This window comes from Oryza brachyantha, chromosome 7 (genome assembly GCF_000231095.2).
Source record: "Oryza brachyantha chromosome 7, ObraRS2, whole genome shotgun sequence".
Lineage (NCBI taxonomy): Eukaryota > Viridiplantae > Streptophyta > Magnoliopsida > Poales > Poaceae > Oryza > Oryza brachyantha.
Genome location: NC_023169.2, coordinates 17,990,821 through 18,013,764, shown reverse-complemented (window position 1 = coordinate 18,013,764; position 22,944 = coordinate 17,990,821). Strand labels below are relative to the sequence as shown.

Here is a 22,944-nt window from a genome sequence, read left to right as displayed (position 1 = left end):
AAAACGAAGTAGCATAATTACACGCTGGTGGCATTGAGCTTGGATGACGTTGCTGTGGCGGCCTTAGGGGTAGGGTTGCTGGCGCACCTGTGGACAACTCTGGTGCGGCGGAGGCAGCGATAATAACTTTTATATAGAAAATTTTAGTGAAAAATATACTGTTCACTCGTTCGAAAAGTATAAGCGCGAAAAACGAGAGAATATGTGGTTAGATCGATGGATAGCCAAACACATCCTAGGTGCAACGGCATTGTTTTGTTTTTTCTTCTCGCATCTGTCGTGATTCTTTTAGGTTTTTGTTAGCTTTCGAATGCGTGTTATTTTATTTTATTTTTTTTCGCACACATCTGGATTTTCTCTATTAATGTTTTTCCGTAGTGATACATACGATGCGTTGTTTTTTTCGTTTATTTTTTTTGGTTTTCTCACACATGTGTTTTTTTTTTTATTTTTTAGTTGCCACATGTTTTTTCTTTTTTTTTTCTCGCATGATGTTTTTCGAGTTCGAAGAGAGGGGGCGACGAAATGTCAGAGTTTGTTGAACTAGTAAAACCTTATTTTATGTTATTTTAGTATTTTATTTGTTGAAGGATAAAACCATATAAATTGGAGGAAAAAAATAAAATAAAAAAAAGCGGTGCGGAGGAACACGTCGCCGCGTTGCGTTGTCCTCGGTTCTCGAGTCTTCTTCCTCAGAACTCCTCGGAACAGAGTCCATGCTGCAGAGCGCACATCACCTTCTCCTCCTCCTCCTCTCGTCGAAGGGGTCACCTGAGGTACGTACGCATCAATCACCCCCAACTTCTAGGGTTCTAGTCGCCTCTGCTCGCTGGATTCTGGGTGGGTATGGTCCGTCCGATTCCGCCGCTTCTGATTCTGCCGGATCCGTGGACTCCATGCGGATTTAGGTTTGGCGTTCGCTTCGGTTCTGGTGCGGGTTTGGTAGGTTCGGCCATGGCTAAATTTGCGGTTCATGTGTGTGTGCGTGTGTTAGTTCCGTTCTACAGGTTGCCGAGCTCTCCAGGATTGGAGGTTTTGGAGTAGCTCAGTTAGTAATTTCCAGTATGAGCTTCTGGCCTCTCAGGTTGTCACAGTATGACAGTATTGGGAATCTCCTGTTTCTGCGGTGGCAAAGCTAGCCACCCACATGCTGATGAACAAATGGCTAGAATGAATCCTGTGTGGCGTTTAATATTGATTATAGAGTGTGAGAATTGTGCCGATATACTGAGCCCTGAAGTACTGAAAGTCTGAAACATTTGGTTGCAGTTTATGGCACAATCGTACTGAGATATCCTGTGCTTATTTGGGCCTCTTTGCAGAACACAGAGACAATGGTGAAGGCTGTCGCTGTGCTCGCTAGCAGCGAGGGTGTCAAGGGCATCATCTTTTTCTCCCAGGAGGGAGATGGTAATTCACCACCGTGCTTTGCTGCGAGATCTTGTGCTCTATCCATCTGCGTTCTTTGGCCTTAATTTATCGGTTTTCATATTTAGGTGTGACCACCGTAACTGGAAGTGTCTCTGGGCTCAGGCCAGGGCTACATGGCTTCCATGTGCATGCGCTTGGTGACACTACTAATGGCTGCATGTCAACCGGTATGTGCTTTTCTTGCCCCTTTTTGTCTGTCAGGAGAAATGGATTATGGTGTACTTATTACTGGGGAGATTGCTATTTGCTCCTACTGTAGGGCCACACTTCAATCCTACTGGGAAGGTACATGGGGCACCAGAAGATGAGAACCGTCATGGTGGTGATCTTGGAAATGTAACAGCTGGAGCTGATGGTACTATTGTTTGTGCCTCTTATGTGTCTCTTGAATTCCTTGATATTTGGGAAGTACATATTTTGTGCATTGACTGGAAATTTGGTAGCTTATTAGCAAATGTTTTAAGTAACTATCGTGCATACCACCACTGACAGTTCAATTATTCGCTGTCCAGGTGTTGCTAATGTCAATATCTCTGATAGCCAGGTAGGCAACACACATTTCTGCGAACGGTTGTGACCTGGCTCTTTTCTTATCGTTAGGTTTTTAACATAGTTCACTTGACATCAGTAACATTCTTGGAATGGCAGATCCCCCTTACTGGACCACACTCCATCATTGGCCGAGCTGTTGTTGTCCATGCTGATCCTGATGATCTTGGCAAGGGTAATGCACAGTGAACACTTAAATCATACATTTATGTCTTTAGGAATGATTCTTTGTCAGGCGCCTTCTTTTATCTTTTTTTTTTTGGATAGAAACATGAAGCCCATGTTTCTTCAGATTTAAATATTTAATATACAAAATGTTTGTGTAACAATACCTTTTTATTGTTTATCAGGTGGACATGAGCTTAGCAAGACCACTGGAAATGCTGGGGGCCGTGTTGCTTGCGGTGGGTGACTTTGTTCTATCTATGTTTTCATCTTTTCGGTTATGCTTATGCTGCCAAAAATTGAATTTTAAAACTTAAATTTTGAGTTGATTTTGGAGTTTTGTCACCTAAGTTTATTTTCCATCTTTGCTTTTAGAACGCTAAAAACACATATATAAAGGTTTTATCTACAAATTATTTTTTAATCATTAATTAGCTGTTTCACTTATGCTCGTAAGCAAAAGATGGGGCTGTAATTCGTATATACTGTTACACTTGGCGAATTATTTAAACTCGCGTCCATTCCATCTGTTCTTATCATTCTTCTCTGATTCAGGAATCATCGGACTCCAGGGATAGACGTCTCCACTTTCCAACAAGTTGTTTCAGGTTCGATCGTATGGACGTTGAAATAAACACCTGATGTGTGTATGATCAGTGCACAGTTTGCATCCGTTATAGATGATTAGATGCTACACTATTGTCTGAACATTACACAGTACTGTCGTTTGACTTGAGTGCATGTTTTTAAGTACCATTGGTGGATTCGATGCGCTTTACACGCCCATAACCTATAATCAGTATGATGCCTATGAAAACGTTGATTTTTTCAGTAACGTTTTCGACGCACAGAACTTTATCCTTGCAGTGGCACTGACAGGTGGGCCTGGCCCCATATGTCAGCTGCTCTCGTAGTTGGGGCGGTACTGCAGTGTATCTGCGTCCAACTTTCCGTGGTGCTGTGCATGTTTTATCGAGAGTAAATTGTACTTTGGTCCATATTTTATTATTTAAGTGTTACTTCGAATCAACTTTAAATCTAGGTTGTGAAACTTAGGTAATAAAATGTAGCTAGATATATATCCTTCGAATTTGCTCGTTGAGGAGCCGCCGATGAGTTTGGAACAAATCTGAATTTTCAACAGGCAACTCATTTCAGAAAGATAAACACCACCAACAACAACGCCGTGCCGGCCAAACGAAGGGAAATGCAGATTACATATAGCAACAGTGATTGCAAATGCTGAACGTAAGAGAGCCAATGCACCATGGCACACATTTATATTAAGGTATGGATAAGGCTACCATAGACACGTGACAGGTTAAGCTTTGCCTGATAATCTGTATATCCTATATAATTAAAACCAATAATCATTCGTAAATTACAGGAGAGATGTCAACTGGAAGAATATTGATCTCTCTGCACAACTTAATTGAAATCGTTTAATTCTACGGCATTAATAGTTTAATACATTAGCTTCTCATGTATTTGCCATTTGATATAAGCAGCTAGACAACTATGGTTCAAGCTTCAGATATCTATTGTGAATATATCATTTTTTTTATTGGTACCCATACTGTTGTGGGGGAAACTCGAATTTAAACAGAAAATGCATTTCTACGGTGAAGCAAATGTAAATACTACAAGCTAATGATAAATCATCAGCAGATTGTGTCATAATCATCCGTTTCAAAAAAAAAATGTCTTTTTTCTTATGCTTGTGCTTATAAGCCAAAATTTAAATTTTAAAACTTAAATTTGAAATTTATTTTAGGGTTTTTTATTCATAGTTATTTTCTAACCTTTGCTTTTGTTCTTTAAGAATGTTTTGCCCACAAACTAAAATTGACCATCCCTAAGCATTCCAAACAGGTTTGATTGTTTTCGTGTGCATTTGCTCTTATTTTTAATTAATTTATTATTCTATTAAGTTAAAATACTTCATTAATAGCTTCTTAAAATAAGCGCTTAATTAGTTTGGCATGATTGTTATTGGCATAGCGCATATATGAATGGGTTAACGAGTTAGCACAATATCAAAAATATTAATTGAAGTCATCTTAAAGAAAAAACTTATTTTGTTGCCAACTACCAAACATTATTTGCTCAATCATTATTTTCCTTTGGCATGCATATCTTTTCAAATTCATTCACTTGTACATAACCTTCTCGTAGCAACGTGCAGGTATCATCTAATTCGTATACAGTATTTAACAATTTTAATTTCTTAAAGACATTATTTATAACAAACTTTTGTATTGCATGCACCAATATTCGCGTCGTAACGAAGTTTATTTGATCGCTGAGCTTCAAGCAGAGGCAGTAGGATGGCGTATGAGGTCCTTGCCGACCGTGAACCCGCCGTCGACGACGAGGTTGTGGCCGGTGACGAACTTGGCCTCGTCGGACGCCAGGAAGACGGCCGCCCTGGCGACGTCTTCCACCTCCAGCTCCGCCCCTTCCAGCTCCTGCATGCCCCTCGTCACCATCCTCCTCACCTCCTCGGCGCTCGCCGCCGGGAACATCTCGGAGACGCCGCCGACGCTCAGCGCCGTCGGGATGCCGTGCGGCGAGATGGCGTTCACCCGCACGCCGTCGCGCGCCAGCCGCCTCGCCACCGTCCGCACCATGCCGACGACGGCGGCCTTCGACATGCTGTACGCGGGCGCGCCCAGGTTGCCGATCACCGCCGTCGAGCTGGCCGTGCAGAGGATGCAGCCGCGGCGGCGGGGCACCATGACGCGCGCCGCGTGCTTGAGGCACGCCACCATCGACCGCGCGTTGACGGCCATGACGCGGTCGTAGTCGTCCAGGTCGAGCGCGCCGAGCGACGCCGGCGCCTGGGAGCCCGGGATGCCGGCGTTGCTGTGCACGACGTCGAGGCGGCCGTGGCGCGCCACGGCGAGGTCGACGGCCGCGGCCACGTCCTTCTCCACCGTGACGTCGCAGTGCGTGTACGCGGCGGCGTCCGGCCCGAGCTCCGCAGCCACGGCGCGGCCGAGCTCGTCCTGGATGTCGGCAATAATAACCTTGGCGCCGTTCCTGACGAACTCCTCCGCCGTCGCCTTGCCGATGCCGCTCGCTGCGCCGGTGATCACCGCCACTTTGCCCTCCAACCTACACAACGTAAACGCAGATGCAGTTGCGTGGCAATTAACAACCATACGAGGGAAAGGTACTAAACCATTACCATATGATTAATTATTTTTTTTAATAAAAACTTGAAAATTGGATTGATATGTTTTTTAAAATCACTTCGCTATATAATTTTTTTTTCAAAAAACATACTGTTTAACCGTTCGAGAAACGTGAACGTGAAAAACTGAGCGAATCTGGATTAGATAACGGGGCCGAACTAACCTTGGGTTGAGAATAGAGTTTGACGCCGACGTGAAGAAGCGATCGGCGAAGCCGGAGGAAAGAAGCATCTGAGCAGCTCTGCTCTTTCCCCTGCACAGTTTGAGCCAGCGTTTCATTTCTACAGGAGAATTAAGATTAATATTGAGATGAAGAAGAAGAAGAAGAAGATGCATGCAGAATTAATGGATGAGAACCTCAGAAGAAGTTGCCCTGATGCGGTGATCATCCTGCACGTCCTGCTGCTCCTGATCCTCTTCGTTAGGCAGCCGGCAGCGAACGCTTCACACTTGACACCTCTATGTAGAGGAGTGGCACGTAGTTAAATACTCCTCGATCCGTTTCAAAATATAGGTATTTCTATTATTAAAATTTTATACCATAATCTATATTGATTCATATGCTTTCAACCATTTAAATGATTTTAGAACCAATCAGATGCTTAGAAAGTAAATCTAATCAATTCAAAAATTAATCACTGAAATAACTAAATAAAATCTTTTAACATCTAATTAGTCTATATTAAATATTCTAGAAATGTTATTGAGATTAGGGATGAGAAAGAAAAGACTAGGATGACCTTTAATAAACGAGAAATGAATATGAATGAGCATACGAGGGTTAAATAGGAATGATCTTGAAAGGTAAGCGATGGATAAGAAATGTGAATAGTGTCCAGAATGTTTATATTTTGGTACATGATTCAATTTTAGAACAAACATAGTAAAATATAAGCATGTCTAGAATTTATTTTTCTCTAAAATATAAACATTTATAGTACTCACCCTAGCAATTACCCCATTCGAATTTTGTTTTATCTCCAACAATCTCTTATTTAACAATATGCACCACAGTATTTTTAACGTTAATATCTCTAAACAACATACAATCTTATATTTTAAAAAGAATGAAGTATTTTCAAATTTAGTCTAATAATAGATTATTATTGTGCTAAATATAGGTGATCAAGCACATACACAACATGCTCATACCAGGCATCGTTAAGACGCTACCTACTCTCGCTTGTTAGGTGGGCAAGCAAATGTCCCTTCTATAACGCAACTTGAGGATCTAGCTAATTAACTTGAGACGCCAGGAGGGGCAAGCCCGATTACATGAAAAAAAAAATGAAGCATACACGACAAGGTAGATATAGCAATAAATGTTACTTCCTACGTAGTTTACTTTCTGATTTATGTTTGACCCTATGTTTTTTTAAAAAATTTTGTCTAAATATACAAAATTATAAATCACACTTAAAGTTATTTTAGTAATAAATCAAATCATAATAAAATAGTCAATAATTATATAATTTTTTTTAATAAGACGAAGGGTCAAACGTAGATAAAAAGTCAACGGCGTCAAAAAAACGAAGGGAGTATTCAATTTAACATGAGTAGGACTATTATACATTCGGATAAGCTGAATAAAAAAATTATCTCCATGAGTATTGTGAAAAGTTGAGCTATCATAACCTTAATTCCTTAAACACATTTGCTAAACAACCAGTCCCTCACGAACCTCTCTACCATGACTACATAATATCGACAGTTACGTTGTCTATTTATGAATTCATTGAATTTTGCTTATCCGTCAATCACCTTTTTTTTCAACATTTATAAATACTCAATAACTCATACTTATAATTGTTTTCCTTCTTGTTGTGAAAAAAAATATCATTCTAAAATAAACTTACAGAAGGTACACCGTTTTTTCCCCTCACCGATGTGGGGAAAATATGATGCATATAATCCTAAAAATGCTTATATGTTTACTGAATTAACAAAAAAAATAAAGAAAGCAAGAAGTTGCACTCCATTTGTACTAAAGTTGCAGTTGTCTATATTGTGCATGTTGTAATATGTTTATTGCGTATCCCTTGTATTTTCTTCCTCCCATGTCCATTATTATCAGTGTTGTATGTGCCTCGGATGAAGAGTGTATTAGCACTCCAAAGATTTGTGTTGCTATCAAATATGATGGTACCTCTTAACCAAAAAAAATGAGTGTATTAATGATGTCAAAATACAACCAGTACCACACGCTGAAATGCTGAATAGACAAACTAACAACCAATCCTTTCAAATGACATGCAAGTTTTCATTCAACTTATTTCACGTAAACTAGACATGTACAACATGGATTTAATGGACTTTATCAACCTTTATTCAAATTTTGGAAGCCGTCACCCAGGGTTCGCAAAGTTGATGGAAGCCGATCCGTTTTCACAATCTTTTTAAATGTTTTAACATGGCTCGAAATCAATTTATGCTTGGAATTTCAGATCATTTTTGACAAATTTAAATGTCAACAATAAATTTATCAAAAGTTGGTTGGAATCTGTCAAAAATATGATATTCCATCCATTCCACGTTATAAGATTTTTTGATCTTACCTAGATTTATATGTGTGCTAATAAATCTAGACGCATATATTCATTGATGCATGAATAAATCTAGATAAAATCATAAAGTGTTATAATATGCGGCAACGGGGCAAGTCAAGATGGGTCTGTCGATGGGTCATCACACCAAATATAGAGCATCACTTCACTATTGATACCTCTGTGGATCTACTTCTTAGATGGTTTTGATGCGGGTTTGTCCTACGTTTTCATATTTTATTGGTCTTCGAGATAAACATTTTGAAATTATTCATAGTCAAAGTTCTAATAATTTGATTTTAACCTTACCTAAAGCATCAATGATTATGAAACCGTAGAAAGTATCTATGCTTATAGCTTTTGGGGATGAAAATAAACCATCAGAAAAGTGAAAAGTTACGCTTCAAAAGAACTAGGGAAACGAGGACCAATATAAGGCCTTGTTTAGTTCCCAAAAAGTTTTTCCAAAAGCATCCTATCAAATTTTTGGACACCTAAATAAAACATTAAATATAGATGAATCAAAAAACTAATTACACAGTTATGAAGAAATCTTGAGATGAAATTTTTGAGCATAATTACTCCATGATTAGCTATACGTGCTACAGTAATCAACATGTGCTAATGACGGATTAATTAGACTCAAAAGATTCGTCTCGTGGTTTCTAGGCTAGCCGTGAAATTCTTTTTTTTCATTCGTGTCCAAAAACCTCTTCCGATATCCGGTCAAACATTTGACGTGACACTTCTACCAAAAATTTCCTCAATCTAAACACCCCTAAACAATCATCTCGATCCAAATAATTGACGTACATGACGTTGGTTTTTTAAATTGGCATGAAGAGCAACCGATGAGTTTGGAACATAATCTCTCCATTTCGCGCTATAAGATTTTCTAGTCATGTTTATTTTTATTTATATGTTAATAAATCTAAATATATATATATATATATATAATATATACATGGATGAATCTAGACAGACTATAATGTTTTGTAATATAGAACTTATATAACATGTGGATAGTTTCAGTTAAGAAAAGTAGGATAAGACTTAAGAGACATGTCATTACTCCACTAGTCATTGCCTCTTCAGGTGCATGCACCATGCGAGCATGTTCTCCAAAGGTTAAAAAAAAAACAAACCAAAAATCAACTCTGGCCAAGCAAAATATGGATAGCAACAGTTGACAGTGATAAATGATCCAATGGAGCAGTCATCGAAATCAATCATGGCCGAATTTTCAATGCATCGACAAAGACTTAGATAAGCTGATCTATGCTCTTATACAGAGAAGAGGAGCAGTGATAACGGTGGATGATGGTAAATATATCATCTATCTCAACATCAATTACCTATTATTCTTTGAAAAAGCAAAAATAACTAAGACTTATATATCAAATTATTTTATTAACTCTATTTTAATAATATGTTAATAATATATTTTAATAAAATTTTATTGTAACGTATCAGTCGTGGAAATCATGGAGATCCCGGAGGATTTCGGGGGAAGTCCTTGCCGACCGTGAACCCGCCGTCGACGACGAGGTTGTGGCCGGTGACGAACTTGGCCTCGTCGGACGCCAGGAAGACGGCCGCCCTGGCGACGTCTTCCACCTCCAGCTCCGCCCCTTCCAGCTCCTGCATGCCCCTCGTCACCATCCTCCTCACCTCCTCGGCGCTCGCCGCCGGGAACATCTCGGAGATGGTGCTTGTCGCCAGCGCCGTCGGAATGCCGTGCGGCGAGATGGCGTTCACCCGCACGCCGTCGCGCGCCAGCTGCCTCGCCACCGTCCGCACCATGCCGACGACGGCGGCCTTCGACATGCTGTACGCGGGCGCGCCCAGGTTGCCGAGCACCGCCGTCGAGCTGGCCGTACAGAGGATGCAGCCGCGGCGACGGGGCACCATGACGCGCGCCGCGTGCTTGAGGCACGCCACCATCGACCGCGCGTTGACGGCCATGACGCGGTCGTAGTCGTCCAGGTCGAGCGCGCCGAGCGACGCCGGCGGCACGGCGCCCCCGATGCCGGCGTTGCTGTAGACGACGTCGAGGCGGCCGTGGCGCGCCACGGCGAGGTCGACGGCCGCAGCGACGTCCTTCTCCACCGTGACGTCGCAGTGCGTGTACGCGGCGGCGTCCGGCCCGAGCTCGGCCGCCACGGCGCGGCCGAGCTCGTCCTGGATATCGGCAATAATAACCTTGGCGCCGTTCCTGACGAACTCCTTCGCCGTCGCCTCGCCGATGCCGCTCGCCGCGCCGGTGATCACCGCCAACTTTCCCTCCAACCTTTTGGCGATCGACGCCGTGGAGAAGAATCGATCGGCCATGCCGGAGAGAAACATCCGGCGACCAGTTCTGCTCCTCCCCCTGCAACACCTATGTGCACGTACGAAAAATCCAAAAAAAAAGGTTTTTTATTTCTTTTAAATTTATAAATTAAACATCACAAGAATTCATTTGCAGATTTAAACCATTTGATCACAAATAAAACAAAATCCAAGAGGAAGGTGAAGATGGTACTACCTGAGAAGATGCTGCCCAGCTGCGTTGATCATCCTCAACAGCTGCTTCGCTTTCAAAGCTCGAGTCGAGAGTGCCCTGTCTATCTGCACAGGCCACAGAGGGAGTGGTTAAATAGCTTTCAGAAACTGAAAAAAAAAAACCATGATAGAGAACCTATGGTGTATAACTTTCACTCATTTGTTTTAGAAAAAAAAAATCCAGTCTATCTATACAGTGGAAGTGATTTGCATTGATTTGTTCAGAGTGTGCTGAGTATTTTTTTTGGAGGGGGCAAATAGTATTATTATTCAAAAGGTCGTCTTTAATGCTTTGAAAGAAAATGTCAAATGGCATATTTACAAATGGTAAATAATTTACGAATAAAACACTTTTATATACGTGTTCATAGAGTTCTAAAAGTCAAAATTATAACATAAACTTCGGTGAAAAAAAAAACTCAAAGTCATCTCCAAATTTATAGTTGAAAATTTAAAATTTGGGTCATAAGCATAACACAAGACTAAAAGAGGAGAGTGAATAATTAGTGATTTACTGTTAGAACGGTAACAACAATTGGGTACTTATAGTCTATAGAGACGGAGCAAAGGAGGGCTACACCGACCTACAATAGTGTGACATTGTCCACTAGTAACACTTCACCCATTTCTGTATATTCCCTCCGTTTCAGGTTACAAGACTTTCTAATTTTATCTAGATTCACTCATGTCTCAATGTATATGTTTTATATGTGTGTCTAGATTTATTAGCACACGTATAAATCTAGGCAGGATAAAAAGTCTTATAATCTAAAACGAAGGGATACTCCCTCCTATTTTTTTATATGACATTGGTTAGTTCAAATGATTCATATATGATTTTCCTCCTTGTTGGGCCGGTCCTGACGCGAAGCTCTTCCACCTCGTGAGGCCCACGCCGGGCCCAGTATTCACCTACCGGCGGCCCAACAAAGAGTCCGAATTTTCTTGCTCTGGGAGTTCGGCTTATGTGAGGCCCATATTAATTGGGCCGGTTCTGACCTCGGTGGCCTGCCAGGCCCGTTTCCTAGCCAATAAGTCACCTAACGGCCAAGTTGACTTGTAAGTCTTCAGTGCCTCGAGATTAACGCCTCCCGTGAATGTACACTGGGAACAATTCTACACAAGCGGTTTCAACTAATCCTATCTTTTCGTTTTTATTATATTTATAAACCAATATTTATTTTTAACCTTAAATATATAGTTCATTTTAATGTTTTTCACCTAAATATTTTTCAGCCATGGCTTTTAAATCAATATATATATAAGTTTTATCAATAAATTATTTTTTTATTTACAAATATATCGTTTTCAAAAAAAAAATAATCAATTAGTATTTGACTGCTATGTACACATTCTAGAAGCAGGGCCCATATTGACTTGGAATGACTGAGGGACCCAACCCATTCTCATCATGAGAAACGTGGGGACTGGGGAGGCGATGGCATTGGTATTGTCCTATTTAAAGAACGTCGTCGCCGGGGATGGCCATCGCAGAGGCAGAAGAGCTCGCCGCCGGTGATCGACGGAGAGAAGAGCAGCACAAGGCAGGATGTACAGCGCCGCCGTTCAGAGGTGTGCCATGAGATTCCTTCTTTATTTCTTCATTCATTCTCTTGCTAAACTCTGTATATGTGGAATAACCGATACTACTTACGTTTTATAACGTAAAATGTTTAATTTTTTTATAACGTTTGATTATTTGTCTTATTTAAAAATTTAGTATAAATATAAAAAATGACAAAGATATGTTTAAAGTTCTTTTGATAATAAAGTAAGTGGCAAGCAAAATAAATAATATTTTCATAATTTTTTAAATAAGATGAATGGTCAAACATTAGAAGAAAAAAATCAAACATCTTATATTATATATTATAAAACAGAGGAAGTGTTTATGAATACTTAAGTACGTTTAGGATGAATTGCACTTCGATAATCAATGTGGCATCTTTTGAAGTACTCTCTCCGGTCTTTAATATTTGTCGTTAGTATAAACAATTTTAGGCAAAAGATAATTCATTTGATTATAGAAAGTCATGTATTATTAATGGGATGTAGAGAATTTATAGTTCTCGAGGAGGTACCAAAAATTTAGTGTAAAATTTTAGTACTTTTTGGTACCTAAGAGGTACCAAAAGTATCAAAATTTAGTACCAAAATTTAGTGTAAAATTTAGTACCAAATTTTACACTAAAATTTTGATACCTCTTGGTATCTACCCAAAGACTATAAAATTGCTCTTGGATGTAGTACTTCTAATATTACTGCTTAAGAATAAGTTGTTAAAGTTTAAATATGAATACTTTTTGGTGACAAATGATTTCAAAAGACTTGTATTTGCCGGTGTAGGTTGGCTGGAAAGGTGGCCGTCATCACCGGAGGCGCCAGCGGCATCGGCGAGGCGACGGCCAAGGAGTTCATCAAGAATGGCGCCAAGGTCATCATCGCCGACGTCCAGGACGATCTCGGCCACACCGTCGCTGCGGAGCTTGGCCCAAACGCGGCGTACACTCGCTGCGACGTCGCCGACGAGGCCCAGATAGCGGCGGCCGTCGACCTCGCCGTGACGCGCCACGGCCGGCTCGACGTCCTGTACAACAACGCCGGGATCACGAGCACCTCCCTGGGGCACCTCGGCACGCTCGACCTCGCCGACTTCGACCGCGTCATGGCGGTGAACGCCCGCGCGGTGATCGCCGGCGTCAAGCACGCCGCGCGCGTGATGGTGCCACGGCGCAGCGGATCCATCCTCTGCACGGCCAGCGTGGCCGGCGTGATCGGCAGCGAGGTGCCCCACGCGTACAGCATCTCCAAGGCGGCGGCCATCGGCGTGGTCCGGTCCGCCGCCGGCGAGCTGGCGCGCCACGGCGTGCGGGTGAACGCCATCTCGCCGCACGGCATCCCGACGCCGCTGGCGATGCGCGGGTTCGGCGACGTGCTGCCATGGGCGACGGCGGAGAAGGTGAAGCGGGTCATCCAGAAGGACATGAACGAGCTGGAAGGCACGACGCTGGAGGCCGACGACATCGCCATGGCCGCCGTCTACCTGGCCTCCGACGAGGCCAAGTACGTCACCGGCCACAACCTCGTCGTCGACGGCGGCTTCACCGTCGGGAAGCGCCTCAACTTCCCGGCGCCTTGACTTCAAGAAGTCATCTGCATTGCTACAGAAAAAAAATCGAGGATTTGGAGTTTAATTTGTCTCAATTACCATTTTGTGAAATGTAGAATTCTGCTACTATCATCTATCGAACGAATAAATGTATGGATTTGGACGCAGATGACCTGAGTCTGATTAAACGCAGATATCCAAATTAAGCAAGCTTGGTTCACACTAGTGATTGTTGGATTTTTCACCCACATATTTACAAACGAATAATATTTTTATAAATAAAATCTTTTATATACATGTTTTTATAGATCTAAAAGGTCTACAACTAAATTTTGATGAAAAAAACTTCTAAAATCAACTCTAAATCAGAATCATATTTTCATTTCTGATTACGCTTATAAACCCAAAATTTAAATTTTTATAATCTGAAGCGAAAATATATAGGTGTTAAACGTGTCACAACTAACAATCTCCAACCACATAATGCAAGAGAAATTAGCGTTCAGCTCCAGTCCAAATGTCCAATACTGTCTACATCGTCAACAACGTCTAGTGACGGAGCATGGCTTTATAGACGTTAAGGGGACCAACTCCCTCTACGTACGAACCGACAATGATGGTACAGAGAAGGCCTCACAATAAACACAAATACTAATAATTTACCATGTATAAGAAATCATATACTACATTCGTTTCTAAATATTTGACGTCATTGATTTTTTTATACACGTTTGATCATTCGTCTTATTTAATTTTTTTTGCAAAATATGTAAAGTTATATATATGAATAAAAGTATATTAATAATAAAGAAAATAATATAAAAATAATTAATAATTATATAAAATTTTTGAATAGATGAATAGTCAAATGTATATAAAAAAATTAACGGCGTTAAACATTTAGGATGGAGGAGTATAGGGGGACACATTTATATGGCTTCTCTCTCGTAGGTCCTTTGGGACTGCAGAGTTTAGAAGTGTTTGCAAAAGGAGGCCGCTTCTGTCCAAATGATTTTTCCTGTGAAATCTATGTACAGCGCTCTTACTTTGCGTGGGCTTAGCGTGGGCCTAGCCCAACAAGGAAGACTATTATCATTTTTGCCGCTAATACACACAAGGTGAGCAAAGTGTTACTGTGTGTGTGGACAATGTCACATCATTGTAGGTCGGTGTGGACCTCCTTTACTCCATCTCTACCAGTACACAATTGGTACCGTTCTAACAGTAAACCCACTAATTTTTTTTGTCTTTTTATAATAATAATAATAATACTATTTCCTCACTAAAAAAATACTTAGGCGGTGATGGTTTGGGTCAAACGACATACTTACAAACAGAAATAATTTATAAATAAAATTTTATAAACATATTCTTAGTGATCTAAAGGCTAATGCTGAGAAATAAACTTCGAAATAAAAATCTCAAAACCAACGAGTCAATACTGAAAAAAAAAACTTGGGAAAAAAAAACTCAAAACCAACTACAAACTAAAGTTTAAAACTCAAATGTTGATATATAAGCATAAGGAAAAAAAATTGGGTGTTAGCACACTCTGAACAAATCAATGCAAATCACTTCCACTGTATAGATAGAGTGGAATTTTTTTTTCTAAAATAAATGACTGTATAGATAGACTGGAAGTCTTCGCAGGAAGCAGTACACCATATGTTCTCTATCATGTGTTTTTCTTGTCAGTTTCTGAAAGATATTTAACCACTCCCTCTGTGCAGATAAACGGGTACTCTAGATTCGAGTTGAGGATGATCAACGCAACTTCTTCTCAGGCACCATCTTCACCTTCGTCTTGGATTTTGTTCTATTTGTGATCAAATTGTTTAAATCTGCAAATGGATTTGTATAGATTATTATCTATATATATATATATATATATATATATATATATATATATATATATATATATATATTATGTATGTGTATAGATTTCTTACCACACATATAAATCTAGACAATGTTACGTGAAATAGAAGAAATATCATATTTTTGACATATTCTGACTGAATTTTGATTAAATTTATTGTTGACATTTAAAATTTGTCAATGATCTGAAATTCCAAGCATAAATTGATTTCGAGCCATGTTAAAACATCGAAAAACAGTGTAAACGTCATCAACTTTGATTAAAGGTTGATAAAGTCCATTAATTCCATGCTGTACGTGCCTAGTTTACGTGAAATAAAGGGTGTTCCGATAGGGCTAAAATTTTTAAGTCCATGTCACATTGGATGTTTGACACTAATTTAAAGTATTAAATATAGACTAATAAATAAATTAATTTTATAAATGAGAGCTAATCCACGAGACAAATTTTTAAGCCTAATTAATTCATAATTAGCAAATGTTTACTATAGCATCACATAGGCTAATCATGGATTAATTAGACTCAATAGATTCGTCCCGCGAATTAGTCTAAGGTTATGAAATGGGTTTATAACTAGTCTACATTTAATACTTTAAATTAGTGTCCAAAATAGAGACTAAAAAATAAGTCTTTGTTTTCAGACAAACTAAGTTGAATGAAGACTTGCATGTCCGTTGAAAGGATTGGTTGTTAGTTTGTCTATTCAGCATTTCAGCGTGTGGTACTGGTTGGATTTTGGCATCATTAATACACTCATTTTTTTGGTTAAGAGGAACCATCATAATTTGGTAGCAATAAACTCTTCATTGGACCCACATAGAACATTGATAATTCCGATATATATAGTTTGATAAATTCTCTCTCGCTGGCTCACCACCGAGCAGCGAAATCCGATCATCTAGCAACTTACTGTTCCTGATCGGAGAAGGGGAATCACGATGCATCGGAGGTTTGTGTAATTCATTTACGTTTGATTCAGATCATTTGGTGTCGCATGATGTTGCCAAAGGATGCGAAAGTGTGGATCATGGGTGATCGATCGATGCAGGTTGGCCGGGAAGGTGGCCGTCATCACCGGCCCCGCCAGCGGCATCGGCAAGGCGTCAGCGACCGAGTTCATCAACAATGGCGCGTAGGTGATACTCGCCGACGTCCAGGACGATCTCGGCCACGCCGTCGCCGCAGAGCTCGGCCCTGACGCGACGTACACGCGCTGCGACGTCAAGGACGAGGCGCAGGTCGCCGCGGCGGTCGACCTCGCCGTGGCGCGCCACGGGAGGCTCGACGTCTTCTACAGCAACGCCGGCGTCCTCGGCTCCGCCGCGCCGACGCCGCTTGCCTCCCTGGACCTCGGAGAGTTCGACCGCGTCATGGCGGTCAAAGCCCGCGCCGCCGTCGCCGCCGCCAAGCACGCCGCGCGCGCCATGGTGGCGCGCGGGAGCGGGAGCGTGCTGTTCACGGCGAGCATGTCGGCCGTGATGGGCGGCACGGGGCCGACGCCGTACAGCGTGTCGAAGGCGGCGGTGCTCGGCGTGGTGCGCGCCGTGTCCGGGGAGCTGGCGCGCCACGGCGTGCGGGTGAACACCATCTCGCCGTGCGGCGTCGCCACGCCGCTGGCCATGAGGATGGCCGAAGAGGCCAGCCTAGGGATGAGCTTGGAGGAGCTCAAGCGCGCCATGGCGGCTTCCATGGAGCAGGTGGATGCTGGCCCGCTGATCGACCCGGAGGACGTGGCGAAGGCGGCCGTCTTCCTGGCGTCCGACGAGGCCAGGCACGTGAACGGCCATAACCTCGTCGTCGACTGCGGCTTCACGGTGGGCAAGCTCTTCAAAACGCCCAAAGCGTAGAGATGCTCATTCTTGTACACCACTGTGGACATGTGCAAGATGACGCGAGACATCAGATTTGCTCTAGTCCAATAAAAAGTATCTCGAGGTATCGGTACTCCGGATACCAAATCGTTTTTTATCGTTAGATCTATCAATATATATCATGTTCAGCTAGATCCAATAATAGAAAACGATTTACTACCATGATATTCCGATTCTCGAGATACTATTTTGTTGAACCAAATCAAATTTTCATGAGACATACGTCTTTTGCAGATGAGATCAGCTTTTGTACTTTAAATCTATAATAAAAATATCGTTATATATTTGGACAAAGCAGGGAGTATGTTGCAATATGCAAAATAATTGAATAAGGAGGAGTCTATTTTGTGCTGTGATTTTCCATGGTTTATTTATTCTCTAAGCTCTAAAAGGATCCGTGAAATAAAACATATTAGAAGAAAATTTAAAATGGTTTAAATTAATGAATTTTTCACATGTCCCATTGTAATAGGGAAATGGTCATTCTGAAAACCTTAGGAAATTGCTCTTGTCAATGTACTAATTACACTCTAATAACGTGTGTATAATCGATCAAAACACACGGGTGGCTGGTTGGCCAGCAACACAGACATGCACCTCCCAGGTTTTGAGTTTTCATTCCCTGCACGAATCTCAGAGCGTTCTTACGGTCAAAAATTCAAATCTCAGGAGAGAGAAAAAAAATGCATATATACACCAAACAAACACAATCATATGACAAGTAGAAATGATCGCTCTATCTTTCTATTTCTGTTTATATTTATAAGCCAAAATTTTAATTTTCTATTTGATTTTAGGGTTTATTTTACTGAAGTTTATTTTTAGCCTTGAATTTTTTTATCACTAAAATATGTATATAAAAATATTATTTATAAATTAATTTCCGTTTGTAAATACGTCGGCGAAAAAGCCAACAATCACTAGAGTGAACCAAGCTTGCTTAATTTGGATAAATCCTCGATTATTTTTCTGTAGCAATGCAAATGACTTCTTGAAGTCAAGGTGCCGGGAAGTTGAGGCGCTTCCCGACGGTGAAGCCGCCGTCGACGAGGAGGTTATGGCCCGTGACGTACTTGGCCTCGTCGGAGGCCAGGCAGACGGTGGCCCTCGCGATGTCGTCGGTCTCCAGCGTCGTGCCTTCCAGCTCGTTCATGTCCTTCTCGATGATCCGCTTCACCTTCTCCGCGGTCGCCCACGGCAGCACGTCGCCGAACCCGCGCATCGCCAGCGGCGTCGGGATGCCGTGCGGCGAGATGGCGTTCACCCGCACGCCGTGGCGCGCCAGCTCGCCGGCGGCGGACCACACCACACCAATGGCCGCCGCCTTGAAGACGCTGTATGCGTGGGGCACCGCGCTGCCGATCACGCCGGTCACGCTGGCCGTGCAGAGGATGGAGCCGCTGCGCCGTGGCACCATCACGCGCGCGGCGTGCTTTGTTAGCTTTGCCTAGGAGTCACTCCCTCCCCACACACGCGAGGAAGAAGAACAATAGCGACAAACACATGCATGTAGCCATGCATGCAGCCAGCAAACCAACTAACTAATGCTAATGCATGCATACACCCAGCTCTCAGCGCAGCGCCCATGCATGCAACAATTAAACAAGCATGCAGCAAGCAACCTAGCATGCGACACACACACTGACTCTACCACGCCAGGTACACATCCATGGCGTGTTTATTTCCAACATGCTTGACGCCGGCGATCACTGCGCGGGCGCACCGCCATGACGCGGTCGAAGTCAGCGAGGTCGAGCGTGCCGAGGGGCCCCAGGGAGGTGCTCGTGATCCCGGCGTTGTTGTACAGGACGTCGAGCCGGCCGTGGCGCACCACGGTGAGGTCGACGGCCGCCGCGATCTGCGCCTCGTCGGCAACGTCGCCGCGAGTGTACGCCACGTTTGGGCCAAGCTCTGCAGCGACGGCGTGGCCAAGATCGTCGTGGACGTCGGCGATGATGAGCTTGGCGCCATTACGGATGAACTCCTTGGCCGTCGCCTCGCCGATGCCGCTGGCGCCTCCGGTGATGACAGCCACCTTTCCCAGTCAACCTACACCGGCAAATATAAGTTTTCTGATGCTACGAGTACTTCTTAATATATCACCTAAAAGATAGCGCTAACTCAGTATTATTTTTAATTTAAAATCATTGATTTTAAATTTATGTTTTATTTTTCTTCTTCTTTAATTTTGTTACAAATATGTTAATTATAAGTAAAGCTTAAATTTTATTTAGTAATAAATATCTATGACTACTTCCAAGGAGAGATGGCTCCAACTAAAGTAGGAGGCGTTAGGAAAAAGTCCACCACCATAAGTCGCTTAAATTAGAGGCCAGTTTGTATTTTGTCACTTAACTAAAATAACAGAAATGTGTATTACTAAACTCATATAATCCGTTCAAAAAAGTTCCTCAACAGTTTGACTTTTTTTCAATAGTTTTGCTGACATGGCTTTTGATGAGTCCTACATGTCATTTTTAAAAAATTTTTTCTCTCCTCTCCCTTCCTCTCCTCTCTCTTTCTTTTGTCTCTTCTCCCTGCTTATCTAAAGCGCGGCCGGCGGGGGTGGAGGCTGGCGGCGGGCGGCAGTCGGCGCGGGCTTCGACCACGCGACGGTGGCTTGCGGCAACCTGGCTGGGCCGGCGTGGCCGGCAACGACATGAGCCGGCAGGTTGCCATGCGGCCACGCGGAAGCTCGGCTTCTCCGGCCACGCGACCAGCATGCTCCTGACGCTCGACTCGTAGACCGACGCCACACCGTCCAACCCAGCCCCTTGTCCATGATATCGCCGGCGGTGGCCTTCGCGGCGCTCACGACGCCCATGAACTCCTCGTCGGCGACGAGCCTCGCCAGCGCCTCCGGTGTAAGGCACACCTCCAGCTCCATGCTGCCCCTGCCGTCGCATCCCTCGTACACCGTCATCTTCCTTCGGGCAGCGCGGGCGGGCAGCAGCTGGCGTAGGCTTCGGCCAAGCGGCGGTGGCGTGCGGCGACCTGACCACACCTCCGTCGACCACGGCCGCCGGCCGACGACCTCACATGGCGAAGCATGTTTCAAATTGATACTCTACACCGTATGTCGTGTTCGTTCAACTGGTAGCCGGGAGTTCTGACTGAACATTCTTTCTCCTGCTATGGAAAATCTTCGTTGTTGAACTGACAAGGGGTTGAACCTTCAGCTAGAGACCAAACCATGTCCCTTTGGTTACAACAATTGGGTTATCGGACGAAATTTCCAGCGAAGCTTCTTTACCATGAACTCTAGCAAGCAACTTGACAAGCATGAGAACTCAGTGCATGGCTCGTGACGAAGAAAGCTAGCTGAGCTTCCCATGAGAAAAAGCAACAATTCCCGATATGCATGGATGGTGGAAAAAGCTAGCTGAGCTTCCCATGGATGGCCATATGCATCATGCAATTCCCCTTTACTATTACACTTCAGGGATATTCACCTCCCTCGGACGCCTGCGTCGGCAGCCGCCGCCGCGCGGCGAAGCCTGCACCGGCTAAAAAAATGAGTCAAAACTGATAAAAGACCTTTTTTGAACGGGTTATATAAGTTTAAGGATACACATTTCTGGTATTTCGGTTAATAGACGAAAAACAAACTCGTCTCTAATTTAAGGGACCTACAGTGGACTTCTTCCGAGGTGTTAATCTCGAGGCGCTGAAGGGTTAAAAGTTAACTGAGCCTTACAACACAACCGGCCCATTCACCGCTTAACGCAGGCCACGTGCGTCGCAGAACCGGCCCAACTAATATGGGCCTCACGTGAGCCGAAATCCCAGCGCACCTCCCGTTGATGGGCTGACTGGGCCTCGCAAGGTGAAAGAACTCCGCGTCAGGACCGGCCCAACAAGGACGAACTCGCGCCCGGCCGACGGTGAGCACGCCGTCGCCGCTCGCCGACGAGGTGGTTCCTCGTCGGACGCGGCAGGTACGGCGTCGCCCTCGCGGTGTCCTCCGCCTTCCAGCGTCTCGTTCATGTCTTTCCTCTCGCAACGATCCGCTTCACCTTCTCGGCGAGTCGGCGGTCTCCCTCCGGCGTGAACACGCACGTACGCTGGCGAGGCATCGATCGCCGGCGGCGTTGGGTTGGGACGCCGTGCGGCACAGGACGTCGACGTGCGGCCGCCGCGATATTTGCCTCGTGAGTCGGCGACGTCGCAGCGCGCGATCGAGTGTACGTACGCAGCGTGTGGGCCAAGATCGTCATGAGCGTCGGCGGTGATGACCGGACGCGGTTCCTCTAACTTCAGTCAGACGAACGTGGGCCCTACCGCCCATAGGTTCACATGTCAGCATATTTGACTTAAATCAGAGGATCTCGTTTTGGTGATGATTATGGAGTTCGTGGCATCACAGATAATACAACAGTCTAGCAACATGTTTTTTTAAGGAAATTGTCCAAAGTCCCAAAATTGCTATGGCCCATGACCATGAGTCTTCCGGTGGGTAACCTCTCCTTCGCTTATTATTTACGATTTATATTGGTTGCTGAATTTATTATCAATTTGTCTTTATCATTGAGCTTTTATTAACGATTGAACTTATTATTTATGATATATTCTTATATGCTCAATTAAATATGATAATATGATTTTATTATGAATGACATGATGTACGATAGTATGAAACGATATACACTACTATAGTTCGTTTTTTGACATAAATTTTGGCTTCGGATCGATATCGGTGCAATTCCGTTCCAAAGATTCCATTTATAAAATTCTGGAATTACCAATATCGTTATTGGTTCCAACTCTACCATTCTATTTCTATTTCCGATAAAAGCAAAAATAGAAACATGACAGGAAATTTTCTTTCTGTTTTCATCCCAAGAGACACGCACGTTTCAGAATGAGGCGATACATCATGCCCTTTAAGTTGTACTCCCTATGGTCCCTGTTATAATATATTCTGATTTTATATAGATTTATTAATAAATCAATAAATATGATTTACATATTCGTCCAGACATATTACCATCTATGAAAATCAAGAGAATACCAATAGGCAAGTTTGGTGTGTTGTGCCTTGATAAGTCCGAGCACTACAATTGCATAATTGCATATAGAGCCTTGATAAGGGACTAGTCCATAAGTCCTTTCACTTTAGTCTCTTTTAGCCTCTAAAATATCAAACAGGAGGGACTAAAAGGAAATAAAACTATCTAGTTCCATAAGTCTCTAGAAGAGGTGCTAAAAGGGACTAAAGGTCTATAGTATACCTAATCTACTACTCTAAACCTATAGCTATATGTGTATGGTGTGTACTACTGAGTAGGTCATTTAATAAGATTTTAGTCCCTTTTAGTCTCTCCAAACAAACAAGACAAGACAAGACTAAAAGGAACTTATATTTTAATCTTAAGACTAATTTTTAGTCCTACGACTTATAGAAACAAACAACACCATAATGCCTCTAACACACCATTCTTTTTCTCAAAATAGATTATGAGTGATCCCGGACATACTTTCCAAACTACTAAGCAATATATTTCATGTAAAATTACTCTATATAAAATTTACGTACACAATATTTCTAAAGAAATTAAATTTTATAATACTCAATTTAATTCTTTATATTCTCAAATAACTATAAAAAATTCAGAAAATCCAGAAAGTTATGCAAATCTCGTTAGGAAATGACAGG

At 42.8% G+C, this 22,944-nt stretch overlaps 4 protein-coding genes and 2 pseudogenes across 6 annotated transcripts; 3 read left to right on the top strand and 3 right to left on the bottom strand.

The window, feature by feature from the left end:
• The first annotated feature begins 625 nt into the window (after nucleotides 1-625).
• LOC102722508 (superoxide dismutase [Cu-Zn] 2) lies at nucleotides 626-2,914 on the top strand. 2 transcript variants are annotated; one of them, XM_006658012.3, is made up of 8 exons: nucleotides 626-776; nucleotides 1,323-1,410; nucleotides 1,497-1,598; nucleotides 1,691-1,786; nucleotides 1,944-1,975; nucleotides 2,080-2,155; nucleotides 2,331-2,384; nucleotides 2,701-2,914. In XM_006658012.3, the coding sequence occupies exons 1-8, from the start codon at nucleotides 717-719 to the stop codon at nucleotides 2,721-2,723; spliced, it is 531 nt and encodes a 176-aa protein (XP_006658075.2). In that variant the 5' UTR covers nucleotides 626-716; the 3' UTR covers nucleotides 2,724-2,914. The 2 variants fall into 2 exon arrangements, with proteins under 2 accessions (XP_006658075.2, XP_015694798.1); XM_015839312.1 differs by lacking the exon at nucleotides 626-776 and adding an exon at nucleotides 832-942.
• Nucleotides 2,915-4,231: 1,317 nt separating this feature from the next.
• On the bottom strand, nucleotides 4,232-5,783 carry LOC102699523 (momilactone A synthase-like). 2 transcript variants are annotated; one of them, XM_040525956.1, is made up of 3 exons: nucleotides 5,700-5,783; nucleotides 5,506-5,595; nucleotides 4,232-5,262 (listed from the first exon to the last, which is right to left on the bottom strand). In XM_040525956.1, exons 1-3 carry the CDS (start codon nucleotides 5,729-5,731, stop codon nucleotides 4,455-4,457), a joined length of 930 nt encoding a protein of 309 aa, XP_040381890.1. In that variant the 5' UTR covers nucleotides 5,732-5,783; the 3' UTR covers nucleotides 4,232-4,454. The 2 variants fall into 2 exon arrangements, with proteins under 2 accessions (XP_040381890.1, XP_040381891.1); XM_040525957.1 differs by having other exon boundaries at nucleotides 5,506-5,623; nucleotides 5,700-5,719.
• Nucleotides 5,784-8,931: 3,148 nt separating this feature from the next.
• Nucleotides 8,932-10,481, bottom strand: LOC121054928 (momilactone A synthase-like). The gene is made up of 2 exons (XM_040525955.1): nucleotides 10,413-10,481; nucleotides 8,932-10,265 (listed from the first exon to the last, which is right to left on the bottom strand). Exons 1-2 carry the CDS (start codon nucleotides 10,442-10,444, stop codon nucleotides 9,368-9,370), a joined length of 930 nt encoding a protein of 309 aa, XP_040381889.1. The 5' UTR covers nucleotides 10,445-10,481; the 3' UTR covers nucleotides 8,932-9,367.
• Nucleotides 10,482-11,918: 1,437 nt separating this feature from the next.
• On the top strand, nucleotides 11,919-13,779 carry LOC102723072 (momilactone A synthase-like). The gene is made up of 2 exons (XM_040525958.1): nucleotides 11,919-12,001; nucleotides 12,776-13,779. Exons 1-2 carry the CDS (start codon nucleotides 11,979-11,981, stop codon nucleotides 13,566-13,568), a joined length of 816 nt encoding a protein of 271 aa, XP_040381892.1. The 5' UTR covers nucleotides 11,919-11,978; the 3' UTR covers nucleotides 13,569-13,779.
• Nucleotides 13,780-16,219: 2,440 nt separating this feature from the next.
• Nucleotides 16,220-17,619, top strand: LOC102722788 (annotated as a pseudogene).
• Nucleotides 17,620-18,178: 559 nt separating this feature from the next.
• Nucleotides 18,179-20,211, bottom strand: LOC102722513 (annotated as a pseudogene).
• Nucleotides 20,212-22,944: the final 2,733 nt, after the last annotated feature.

What these genes read in the sequence shown, in the direction of transcription:
- LOC102722508 (XM_015839312.1), top strand. Translation starts at nt 847, where the DNA reads ATGGTCCGTCCGATTCCGCCGCTTCTGATTCTGCCGGATCCGTGGACT. An exon ending in TCGGTTCTGGTGCGGGTTTG is followed by an intron (nt 943 to 1,322) that starts GTAGGTTCGGCC and finishes GCCTCTTTGCAG; the next exon opens with AACACAGAGACAATGGTGAA. An exon ending in TAATGGCTGCATGTCAACCG is followed by an intron (nt 1,599 to 1,690) that starts GTATGTGCTTTT and finishes CTCCTACTGTAG; the next exon opens with GGCCACACTTCAATCCTACT.
- LOC102699523 (XM_040525956.1), bottom strand. Translation starts at nt 5,731, where the DNA reads ATGATCACCGCATCAGGGCAACTTCTTCTGAG. An exon ending in TCAGGGCAACTTCTTCTGAG is followed by an intron (nt 5,596 to 5,699) that starts GTTCTCATCCAT and finishes CAAACTGTGCAG; the next exon opens with GGGAAAGAGCAGAGCTGCTC. An exon ending in AACTCTATTCTCAACCCAAG is followed by an intron (nt 5,263 to 5,505) that starts GTTAGTTCGGCC and finishes TACGTTGTGTAG; the next exon opens with GTTGGAGGGCAAAGTGGCGG.
- LOC121054928 (XM_040525955.1), bottom strand. Translation starts at nt 10,444, where the DNA reads ATGATCAACGCAGCTGGGCAGCATCTTCTCAG. An exon ending in GCTGGGCAGCATCTTCTCAG is followed by an intron (nt 10,266 to 10,412) that starts GTAGTACCATCT and finishes ACGTGCACATAG; the next exon opens with GTGTTGCAGGGGGAGGAGCA.
- LOC102723072 (XM_040525958.1), top strand. Translation starts at nt 11,979, where the DNA reads ATGTACAGCGCCGCCGTTCAGAG. An exon ending in TACAGCGCCGCCGTTCAGAG is followed by an intron (nt 12,002 to 12,775) that starts GTGTGCCATGAG and finishes TTGCCGGTGTAG; the next exon opens with GTTGGCTGGAAAGGTGGCCG.